Source organism: Panthera onca, chromosome B4 (assembly GCF_046562875.1).
Source record: "Panthera onca isolate mPanOnc1 chromosome B4, mPanOnc1 haplotype 2, whole genome shotgun sequence".
NCBI lineage: Eukaryota > Metazoa > Chordata > Mammalia > Carnivora > Felidae > Panthera > Panthera onca.
In genome coordinates, this window is record NC_138345.1 from 78798062 (window position 1) to 78809676 (window position 11615).

The window sequence follows — 11615 nt, forward strand, 5'->3', positions numbered from 1 at the left end:
CTCCGGCTTCCAGGTGGGTTGGCCAAGGCAGAGGGGATGGGGGCAGGAGGGGGGGATCAGTAGGAGATCTGGGAGAGGAAGGGAGGACTGGTATTTCTCCCCAGCCTCTTCCATGATTACGGCTTCTTCCAAGTGATCCCCCCAAAAGTCCCTGCTCCTGTCTCATCTGTCACTCCTTCCTCCTGTCTTTCGGCTCTACACTGGGTGGCCTCCTCACCCTGGTTCTTCCAGGATTGTCCTTATTTAGCACTGAAAGCCCCACGTCTTGGAAAAAGGCTCAGTCCTGGACAAACCACTAGCCTCGCTACTTCTGGGGATGGCAGTGGCTTCCCACTGCTCCCAGCCTCTGGCCCCTCCATCCTTTCTGTGTCCTTAGCCACGCCCACACCTCCATAGGTACCCCTTTCATTAAAGTCCATTTAGCCGACCTTTTGGGTGAATTTCGTTTCCTGCTGGGACGCCAAATGGCACGCCCCTCCGCCAGCCCTGTGAGGTAAGCGCTGTTATTAATCTCTTTCCACGGATGAGGAAACTGGAGAGGTTCCACAGCTTGGTCAAAGTCACACCACTAGTAAGTGGCAGAGCTGGGACGCAAGCCCAGGAATCCTGGCTCCTGAGCCGTGTACCCCCAACCCCCGTCTCCCTTAAAGAAGGCTCAAAAGCTTCCTTCTCAGACATTTTTGATGGAGAGATCCACAGGTCTGAGAAAAGGGCTGACCTCCCCTTAAAACTGGGACGGGGGGTGGGGAATGGCCTGACTTCCTGTGGCCAAGACCATGGAGTTTGGTGTTAGCCACATGGGGAGGGAGGAAACAAGAGGAGCCGTGCAGGAGCCGACGGGCTGCTGGGGTAGGGGCCCGGGTGGAGAAGGTGACCCTCCCCACCCTCTTAGCACCTGGCCCTGATGCCCACACTCCTGGCCTCCTGCAGAGCTTCCCACTGAAGAGGGAAGAAGACTTTTACAGTCTCATGTTCAGACAGGCCCGGTGGTGGGATGAGAGTCAAGAGGTAAGGGGACGGGCTGAGTTTCAGTCCCAAGTGCCCACCAGAGCCCCCCTGCACAAGCCAAGCAGCTGGTCCCCATCCTGGGTGCAGGAGAAGAACTTGCCCACGGGTCCCAGGCTAATGGGAAAACCTGGGTCCCAGGCAAGAACCAGACAGAGACAGAGCCAAGGATAGCTACGGGTACAGCCAGGCTGGGCCAGGGACAGAAAGGGTCTGGCGCATTCAGACCGAGGGAATTAGAGAAGGTTTCCAGGAGGAGAAAAATCCGGTGCAGACATGGGAAGAAGGAAGAACAGGGATGAGGGGCTGTGTTCAGTCAGGAGTACAGCCAATTTACCAGGGAACAAGCAAGAAGAGATACTGAAACATCAGCAGAGATGGAGGGAATGAAGGACATCCCAGGGAGCAGAGCAGAGGGCTGGAGGGAGCCCCCCAATGAGCTGATTGGGATGAGGGGTGGGATGCCCGTTGGATATTCCCAAACAGTGATCGATATTTCCCAGGTTGCCTTCTGCGGAGAGCGTGGGCTGGGCAGCAGGCCTGCTTCTGTTTTACTGGGTGAGGTGCAAGCCTGGGGGCCGAGCTGAATTGCCAGAGGGAGTGGCAGAGAGACTGCACACCGCCACAGGGCACCTTCATCTCTGCCCTTCAGCCTCCCCTCTAAATGCCCTTGGATCACCTGTTTAAAGCTAGTGCTTAGCATCGCTGCTGAATTGTTAATCTCCTGGGGGCACTGCTGTCCAGGAGAAGGGCCAGGTTAAAGCTCAGAGATGAGGTGGGGCTGAGGCAACAGGACCCAGCTTGCTACCTCGGATGGAGCTGGAGCCAGCGTGTCCCTGGAGGAGACTGTACAAAGGGGCAGGACACAGAGGGAACTTCACCAGAAACCCCCATCCCCCAACAGAGGCTGTCTGAATTAGCTACAGGAGGCTGGCCTCTGGCCCTGGTAACCAAGGCCTCTGGAAGGACGATCTGGCTCTCATGGGTGGGAGGGGTTATGTTGGAGAACCCAGAAACTGAAGGGGACGGGGAAGATGCTGAACCCCGGGGGCGCCTGGCTGGCTCCATCTATGGAGCATGTGACTCTTGATCTTGGGGTCATGAGTTTGAGCCCCACATTGGGCATAGAATTTACTCAAAGAGAGAGAGAGAGACTGAACCCATTAGGAGGGCAGGCTGGGATTGATCCAGCCTGCCAGCATAGCCCAGTCCTGGCACAGTGCCTCGAGTATGGTTTACACTCAGTAGAATTTGTGAGAGGGAAAGAGTGGGAGAGGAGAGAGAGAGAAGGGAAGACGCCCCCTCAGGGAGAAGTGGGTGCTGCTTCATGTCACAGAAGAGCTAGAGAAACGGTCCAGAGACAGGGGAAGAGGAGTAGGCAGGTTGGCCCGTGATTCCAGCCCGCAGGCTCTGGTCAGTGGTCCTCAGGCCTCTCCCCTCCCCACAAAGGACAATATTTGGCTGGCCAAGCCCATCAGGGGTTTCCCAGCTCCTCCTGAGGGCAGCGAGGAGGAGAGGATGAGGCTGGCTGGCTAGAGGACAGGGTGCTGTGGACTTGGCCTGGGGTGAACAGCAGGCAAAGGAGATGTGGGTCAGTATGCAGAGTAAGGGAGACTGGGCAAACACTCGGAACAGCGGGCAGGCATGATTTTATTGATTTGTGCAGAGTCCCCTGTGAGCTGGCTCAGGCTGTGGGCAAGGGACACAGAGCTGGCCAGGAAGGGCAGTGGAGGTGGGAACTGGGCTTAGAAGGTTCTGGAAGGCAAGGGGAGCAAGCGGCTGCCAGGTCACTCAGTATGTGACAGACGTCTTCAGACTTGACTCCACCGTCTTCTTCAGGATGGTGTGGCCGCCGGAGCTGGAGCCAGAGCTGAAGCCGGAGCCGGACACAGAGCAGGGGCCCCAAACCGGGCCCTGCCCAGAGCCCAGGGTGACGCTGGAGCCTCCGGTCACGATGCTGGAGCAGCCAGACCCAAAGCTGCCTTTCCCAACTCTGAGTCCACAAGCGCCCCCCAGGTCACCACCAGCTCCTCCAGATACGATGGTGCTGCCTCCCCCTACAGCTGCCAAGAAATGCGCCAGAGTCACGGCAGGGTCCTCAGCTCCCCACGGGGACCCCTCTCCCCAAGTCCTCTGATACTCACAGACAGTGACCTGGCTGATGCATTCCCCAGACATCCTGATGGAGAAAGGACAAGAGAAGGAAATGCTAAGAAGGGCTGCAAAGAATGCATTCCCTCATGCTTTTTAGCTTCTTGGAGCAGCTCACATACCCGATCAGCAGATGAAACCCACAGTCCTGGTTTTAAATCCCTGCCTCCCCGCTCCCCAGCAGAATAGGTTGCCCTTAGTGGCTCAGAGTGCCAGGAAATCTCAGAATCCCCCTCAGCAAGGAGAGCATTGCAGTGGCAGTCCATCCCCCTCTGCCCCCTCGGCTGAGTTCCCAGGCCCCCCACCTGCACTCCTCGGCCTCCAGGAGCCTGCGGTAGGTGGCGATCTCCACATCAAGGGCCAGCTTCATGCCCATGAGCTCCTGGTACTCCCGCAGCATCCGGGCCAGGTCCTGCTTGGCCGCTCTCAGAGCAGCCTCCAGCTCGTCCAGCTTGGCCTGGGCGTCCTTCAGGGCCAGGTCCCCACGCTGCTCAGCATCAGCGATGGTGGCCTGCAGGTCGGCATTCTGGGATGGGTGTAGAAATGAGGGAGAAACTGGCTGCAAGCCCAATACAGCCTCCCAAGTCACCTGCTGTGGATGGAGCTTAAAGCCCAGGGTAGACCACAATCTCAAGCGCTCAAAGTATCCATGGTCACCCCCACTTCCCCGTTGCTCTCATCCTAAGGGAGCGCATTGCCTCTTCTGCTTCCTTAACTCCCCGAGTGGGTCGAATAGTGTCCCCAAAAAATGTCATGTCCACCCAGAACTTCAGACTGTGGTCTTATTTGGAAAGAGGGTCTTTGCAAACGTAATGCATTAAGGACCACAAGATGGTAGCATCCTGCATGCAAGATGAGCCCTAAATCCAATGAGTTGTGTCCCTAAAAAAAGACAAGAGAACACGGAGACAAGCACAGAGAGATGACGCCATGTGACAACGGAAGCAGGGACTGGAGTGATGCAACCGTAAGACAAGGAATGCCCAGGAGTCCCAGGGCCGCCAGAGGCTAGGAAAAGGCGAGGAAGGATTCCCCTGCCGAGCTCCTTCAGAGGGAGCGCACCTGCTAACACCCGATGGCATGCCTCTAGTCTCCAGAACTGAGAGAATACACGGTCTGGTGTTTTCAAGCCTCCAAGTTGGTGGTACTTTGTTACGGCAGCCACAGTAAACTCATCTGCTTCCTGTCTCACCTCCTCCGATGATCTTCCCCTACTTCTTCCCACTCCTGCCCCTTAGCTCCTTACCCGAGGCACTGTAGCTCTACCCAGGCACTTAATGCCCTTCCTGTCCTGTATGGAGCAGTATCTACAAGTCTCATCTTGAGGGTGACCACCATCCTTGATGGTTTGAGAACAGCCCCATTTCAAACACTTTGTCCTGTTATCAAAGTACAGTAAAACCTTGGTATGGGAGTGTAATTCATTCCGGAACCATGCTTGTAATCCAAAGCACTCCTATATCAAAGCGAATTTCAAGAACCATTGGCTCAGTTGTGATCATGTGACGTTCAGTGTCACATACTACTCGTATTGCCAGACATCGCTCGTTTGTCAAGTTAAAACATATTAGAAATGTTTGCTCACCTTGCGGAACGCTCGCAGAACAAGTTACTTGCAAGCCAAGGTTTTACTATATATCAAACCATGTGCCTCAGTTTGGGGTTTGAGAAATACACTCTCTGTGCTTACCTCTCTGATCTGATAGAAAACTCCCAGAAGGGGAACAACTTCTCTATCTAATCTGCCATCCAGTGGGTTTACCTTCCTGTTTGGGTCAGGAAAGAAGGCATTCCCTAAAGGCTCTCATTATTCTAGTCCCAGTGTAGTCTCATTCCATTCTATTCTATTCTATTCTATTCTATTCTATTCTATTCATGTTTTTCTATTCTTTTCTTTTCTTTTGTATTCTATTCACAAGCACCTTGTTGTTGGGAAATATCATCTCTATCCTACAGATGAAAAAACTGAGGTTCAGAAAAGTGGTGAGGGGCAGAACTGGGACCCTAACCCCGGACAGCTGATGTCTGGTCCTAGACCGCGGGGCTCTGCCCTAGGTCTGGCACAAGGATATCCAGTCCACCATGTGTGTGCAGGAAAATGGGGCCGGGCGGGAAGAATTCCCAAGAGGGATTCTCACAGGACAGGCACCTTGCTGTGTGGCAGAAGCTGTGGGTCCCAGATGTGGGGACAGAGTAGCACTCCTAAGTACTGGCTGCTGGGCTGAGGCTCCGCACCCTCAGTCACCCTGGTGAACGAACTGAGCTTAGAAAGTGTCTGGGCTCTGCCCTTAGATACTGATTCCCTCAGTCTGACAGAGGCCCAGGGATCTGCATTTTAACAGACATTGCCGAGGCATTCACAAGCAAGGAATTCAAATCTATGGACAAAACACTGGCAGCAAATTGAACGATAGGACCTGGTCACCTTCATCTCAGGTCCTGAATCACATCCCACAGGAGAGCAGGTGAGGATGGGTGGAGACTGTGTCTGGGCTTTGAATGGCCTGAGCTCCAAGGGCTTTCCCAGGGGGGCCCCACCGGGGAGTGGACGGGTCACACGTGCCCTGCTTGCCAAGCTGAAGTGCGTGAGGAGCCCGCCTGATCTGTTGTCTCGGCTCTCAACCCTCTGCTGATCCCAAAACCGATTCTTCGGGTTTGGGGAAAGTGGGTGCAAAGATACTGAGAGCTGAAGAGTCTGTAATCCTTCACGTCTAGAAGTGAGGTCTCCGGGACTAGCAGGAAACCATGTCTCTCTCCTTGCTGCCCTCTCCCTCTCCCCCTGCCAGCCCACACCAGGCACCTACAGCATCACCTCCAACCCACACAAAGCATCTAAAGCATCTGCCTACGGAGGGCTCGCCCCCCCATGCACCCCCATTCCACTGCCCATCTCACCTGCCCCCTGAATTCCTGACTTTCACACTCCCCAATGCGGGACCCAGAAAGTCAGCACCTAGCCTTAGAGTCTCCGCTGGGCTTGAGGAGTAAGACTCAAACGAAAAGACTAGAAAACAGACAGATTAACACTCTCCCCCAAGGAGCCAAAAGCCAAATGTACACCTGGCCATGAAAGGCAGTGCGAGCAGCGCCCCCTGGAGTTGTTCAGTGCAAAACACACACAGGCTTGAATTCAGAGGGAGGTCAAAATCCTCCGAAATGGGGCTTGAGGTTCTCTCCACCCAAATTATCCAAAGCTTCAGCCAGTACTCAAACCTGGACACAAACCTAGCAGTGACCCTGGCACCAAGAGAGTACCGGGAGGGCCTGGGGAGCTCTGGAAGCCTTACCTGCTTCTTGAGGTTCTCAATCTGACTTTGCAGCCTCTGACTCGCCTGCTGCAACTGAGAAATCTGGACTTTGGTTTCCTTCATGCTATCCCCGTGAAGCTGGGCGGACGCCTGAAGCTCCTGGTACTGAGGGGGACAGAGGTGACACCATTAGTTGAGAGAACTTTCACCTTTGACCCCAAGACCATGAGAAACATCGTGTCCCCAATTCTTCACCTCCTCGCATCCTCACTCGGAATGCAGGTGAAACGCTGAAGGCAGGACACGGTGGGATGAGCCCACGCCAGTCTGGGCTGGTGTCCCCTGGTTTCCCTCACTGTCCCCCTCCTGGAGAGGGGAAGTGGCCATGCCCACCCAGCCCTGGAGCCCCAGGGAGGTTATCAGAACTGCCCCAAGGGGACCGAGGGGGACGACCACCCTGGGGCATGGGCATGGAGACACAGCCCTTTCCAGCCCGGTGCTGCCCCCTGGCCCTGGCACCTTGGTCTGGTACAGCATCTCGGCCTCGGCTTTGCTGTTCCGGGCAATCTCCTCGTACCGGGCACGGACCTCAGTGATGATGTCACTGAAGTCCAAGCAGCGGTTGTTGTCCATGGACAGCACCACGGACGTGTCGCTGGCCTGGGTCTGGAGCTGGTTCAGCTCCTGCAGGGAAGACTGACTCAGTGTCCACCCGCCCCTGCTCCCTTTCCCCCTTGGAGTCCCGGGCAGGTTGTCAGGATGCCTGACTTCTGCCCACACTCCGTCAGGGGGCAGCCCTCATTCCCCTGGGTGGTGCTGAGCATGCCCTCTGTTGTCTCCTCTCCTGAAAAGGAGGGTTGTAGGAGGTGATGTCTGATGACTCTTGCAGCATGGACATTAAAGGTAAATGTCCTGCAAGCTCGAAATCGCCTGGTCCCCATCACTGCCTGACTTCTTATCACACCTGCCTCCCTCTCACTCCTTCTGCTCCAACCCCCACAGCCTCTTCATTTCCACAAAGGTACCAGTGCTCCACTGGGGGCCCTGTGCTCCACCTGCAATTCCCCGGTTCCACCTGCCTGGTTAACTTCCCCACCAGCCTTCTAATCTTCTCTCAAACTTTGTCTTACAAATAAGGCCCCTCAGGGTGCCTGGGTGGCTCAGTCGGGTAAGCGTCCGACTTCGGCTCAGGTCATGATCTCATGGTTTGTGAGTTTGAGCCCTGCATCAGGCTCTGTGCTGACAGCTCAGAGCCTGGAGCCTGTTTCAGATTTTGTGTCTCCCTCTCTCCCTGCCCCTCCCCCACCTGTGCTCTGTCTCTCTCGGTCTACCAAAAAAAGTAAACGTAAAAAAAAAAAATTACCCTATCTGAAATTGCCACCTGCCTTACCCCCTCCCCACCTTCCTAAGCCCCCTTTCCCTGCTCTGATTTTTCCTGTTGGTCATAGCACTGATCACGTTCTAACATACTCTACAATTTACTTCTTTAGTAGGTCTATTGTTTATTGCCTATCTCCCAACAGAAAGCAGGCGTTGATTTGTGTCTGGTTATTGACTAGTGCATCTCTAGGACCTAGCAATCCACACAGTACATTCTCAGTATTTGCTTGTCAAATGTCTGCATGACTGGATCCAAGTCACCCTAACCAGGCTTCGCCTCCTGGCCACTCCCACTGTGGCCAGGGAGCCTGCCGGCCCCATCCCCTCCCCTCACTCCCACCTGCCCTCAGCAGACCACCACCCTGCATTGGTGGATCCTCACTTCTTCATACAGATGCCTCAAGAAGCAGAAGTACCCTTGCAGAGACTCCAGTGTGCCTTCTAGCTCCATCCTGCTCAGGAAAACCCCATCCGCATCCTGGGGACAGGAAGACAGAAGCCATGTACTCCCACTTCCTGCTTGTGGGTCCCACTCTGGCTCAGGAATTCTGGTCGCACACTGCCCAATACTCATCCACAGCTCTCCCCACAGACCCACTCCTTCCTCCTCCAACCCCGCCCCACCCTGTTCTCCCTTTTGCCTGACACTGACCCACACTGCCTTCAGGAAGCCTTCCCGGATTACTCTCAACCAGTTCTGCTTCTTCCACTCCCTCCCCACCCTCTCCCACAGTGACACCCAGAGCTCATCATGCAGTCCTTCCATCCGATCTTGTCCTGGGGTCCCTCTGTCTACATAGATGTCTCATTTCCCTGGGGCCCCCTACAGGCTGCATGAGATCATGTGCTGCATTAGGATTCCCACCCCCTGCCCTCCCAGCCCTGAATTGGGCTTTAAAGGTGCATGGTGGGTGCTCAGGATCTGCAGGAAGCAGCTGGACACCCCCCCCTCACCTTTTTTAGGACCACAAAGTCATTCTCAAGTGTGGCGTGCCTGTAGGCCTCCTGCTCATACCTGTCAAATACGTACAGAAGGACAATGCCTGAGGTGGTGAGATCAGAACCCATGCCCCTCCTCCAAGCACAACCTCCCAGAAAAGGCCCCTCTTGCCTTTAGATGCTTCCAAGCAGGACACATAACCAGCCAGCTCCCCTACCTTCCCTATCAGGAGGTCATTGTCACAATCTGGCTATGACCCTCTCCACTCTTTCAGCCCGTGTCCACCTGACCACATGAGGCCACTTTCCTTCACGTCTATAAGGCACATTCCCACACCTCTCCTCACTACTCACAATCGTCATGTGAAGGGGACATTTTGGATTGTGTCAGGGAGATCACGTGACTTTGCCCAAGTCGTAGATAATTAGGTGGCGCGAGCAGATCTAAGACCAGCTCTCCCGGTCCCATCCTGGGCTCTTTGCAGGACCCACCCCGCCTCACAAGCCATCCTCCCAATGGCTCTGGGAGATGAGAAGGGCAGGTGACATGTTCCCAACCTACAGGTAAGGAACTGAGGCCGGCAAAGGTAAAAGGCCACACAGCTACCCCTTGCTCACAGTCGCCAAACCCAAGCCTCTGGTTAGTCCAGGGCTCTCTCCACACCACCAGGTGACCTAGGTGGGAAGCCCAGAAACACAGCCCAGCTGTGAATCATGCCACAAGCCTGGGGATGGTCCCCCTAAATGGATTCCCTTCCACTACCGAGACCAGAGAACATCTGAGTCATTTTAGCCCACAGCTTGCTCAACAGGATTTATCGAGGAAAAACCCACTGCGGCATTGTTTAAACAGGCCCCTCCCAGGCCCCTGACCGGACACGTGGCCCTTGTAGCTGGATCTATTGGAACTGAGGCTCTCTAGACCTGGGCATCAGGCACTGTGGGGCCTCCTTACCTGTGACAGCGGGGCACCCTGAGAATCAGAGGGCTTGGGATACAGAAGGGAGGCCACCCATGTGTCTCTGGGAGCTCAGCATGTGGGAGACCCTCCAACCAACAGCCCCGATCCAAATCCTCCTGGACCCCACCCGGGCCCCCGGGGGCACTGGGGTTTGCCTACTTGGCCTTATACTCCTCCTCCTGGTCCTGGCAAAACTTCAGCTCGGCATCCAGGGCCCCTCGTTCTCTCTGGAGCTGCTCCAGCCACCTCTTGAGCTGGGCCACATAGGCCTCGAAGAAAGACTCCAGGCCCTGGGGACTGTCGCTTACCCCCTGCTGCTGTAGCAAGTGCCACTTAGTCTCCAGGACCTTGTTCTGCTGCTCCAGGAACCGCACCTGCAGCACAAACAGAGGGTCCCTGAGGCTCCGGTAGGACTCCCTGGCCACAGGCTCTGGAAAGTCAAGCCCCAGGAACCCCCCACCACCACTTAGCCCCCCTTTCCCCTACCTCCCAAATCCAGCCTGGGCAGGGGCAGCCTCACGCCCTCGCATGAGGCTCTGAGCACATCAAAATGATCACGATGGCTAACAGGGGAGGGGCTTCCCACTGCTGAACAACTGTTCTCTGTCCCTGTGCCCCAACCATAGAACAGCAGGGCCTCAGCCTAATCAGGACTGCAGTTAAACCACTGGAAGGACTTCCTCACTGCAGAAGTGATTAGAAAACTGGCAGCCAAGGAAACTTCTCCATTCCCAAATCCACGGAGGACAGTTCCTCCAAGGGAGGCCCAGAAAGAGGGGCTTAGCCGAGTTGACCCTCACCTTGTCAATGAAGGAAGCAAACTGGTTGTTGAGGGTCCTGATCGCTTGGGTCTCCTGAGTCCGCACCGCCTGGAACTGGGAGTCAATCTCAATCTTCAAGGGGGTCAGCAGACTGTGGTCGATGGTCACTTCCCGGATGCCCCCCGGAGGGCACAGGGAAAGCCCAGGCCCACAGCGGCCCTCCCCAAGCCACACCCCTAGCCTTCCCCCTGATGCCCAGGCCCTCCCACGAAAGCCCCCCCTGCGCCCCCCAAAAGAACCGAAGCTCCTGCTACTGAAGCTGCCTCTGCCACAGCCCCCAGAGTGAGGAGAGCAGGCCGAGCGAGCACTGAAGCCCCTCTGGGCCTGGCAGGAGGGGTGAGACATGGTAGAGACGGAAGGTCACACAGCTGCAGGCAGACAGACGGACAATAATCGAAGTGTGTGAGTTCCTGCCCCGAGGCCCCAGCACGAGACTTTTATCCCCTCCCATGCCTGGGCTGGGCCTTGGGGAGCAAGATGTTCTTGGCCTGACTGTATCTGTCACTGGCTCCAGCTGACCTATTCCGACACGGCTGGAGAACAGGGGCCCAACACGTGCAGAGCCCAAGGGAGAAGGAGGCCCGGACCCTGCCCTCGGAGCTCCCAGACCAGCAGGAGAGCTGGGCCTGTCCCAAAGACAAGGAAGCAGCCCGAGACCTGGACCCCAGGGCTGGGGGTGGGAGCGATGGCCCCAAGCAGTCACTGTGGGTCATTCAAGGAAGGCTTCCCAGAGAAGGAGATGGGGGGGTGGGAAAGGAGAGACGGGGTTCAGATGGAGCATCTGAGTGCCCAGGAGACACTGGACAGAAGAGAGTGAAGCTTCTCGAGGGAGAATCTACCTACAATAATTGGAGAAGGAAGGCGTTTGGTGGCAGTAGGAGAAACTACGAGGTTAATAGAGGTGTTATTGTCATCGTTGGCTGAAAGACGCTCCAGGATTTGGAAATGAAACTGAAAAACAGGGTGTCCAAGTCCCTCCTCTTGCTCAACCCAGCAATCATCCATGAGGCGCCACCCCACTCCAACCAGGCATCTCCATCCAGGATCTGGGCAAGTGGCACATTTCCAAGCCCAGCCTGTGTCCCCGCTCCTTCCACAGGCACGCAGCCC

General features: G+C 55.9%; 1 protein-coding gene across 1 annotated transcript; it reads right to left on the reverse strand.

Annotated features, from left to right (window-relative positions):
• Nucleotides 1–2638: 2638 nt before the first annotated feature.
• Nucleotides 2639–11024, reverse strand: KRT78 (keratin 78). Its single transcript, XM_060657514.2, has 9 exons — nucleotides 10485–11024; nucleotides 9844–10058; nucleotides 8739–8799; nucleotides 8167–8262; nucleotides 6924–7088; nucleotides 6444–6569; nucleotides 3462–3682; nucleotides 3150–3184; nucleotides 2639–3068 (listed from the first exon to the last, which is right to left on the reverse strand). The coding sequence occupies exons 1-9, from the start codon at nucleotides 10848–10850 to the stop codon at nucleotides 2797–2799; spliced, it is 1557 nt and encodes a 518-aa protein (XP_060513497.1). The 5' UTR covers nucleotides 10851–11024; the 3' UTR covers nucleotides 2639–2796.
• Nucleotides 11025–11615: the final 591 nt, after the last annotated feature.

Bases quoted from the DNA above. Each gene is read 5' to 3' on its own strand.
- KRT78 (XM_060657514.2), bottom strand. From the start codon at position 10,850: ATGTCTCACCCCTCCTGCCAGGCCCAGAGGGGCTTCAGTGCTCGCTCG. The intron at 10,059-10,484 runs GTGAGGGTCAAC...TTTGTGCTGCAG, and splicing joins TTGCTTCCTTCATTGACAAG to GTGCGGTTCCTGGAGCAGCA. The intron at 6,570-6,923 runs GTGCCAGGGCCA...TGTCCCCCTCAG, and splicing joins AGATGCTGTACCAGACCAAG to TACCAGGAGCTTCAGGCGTC.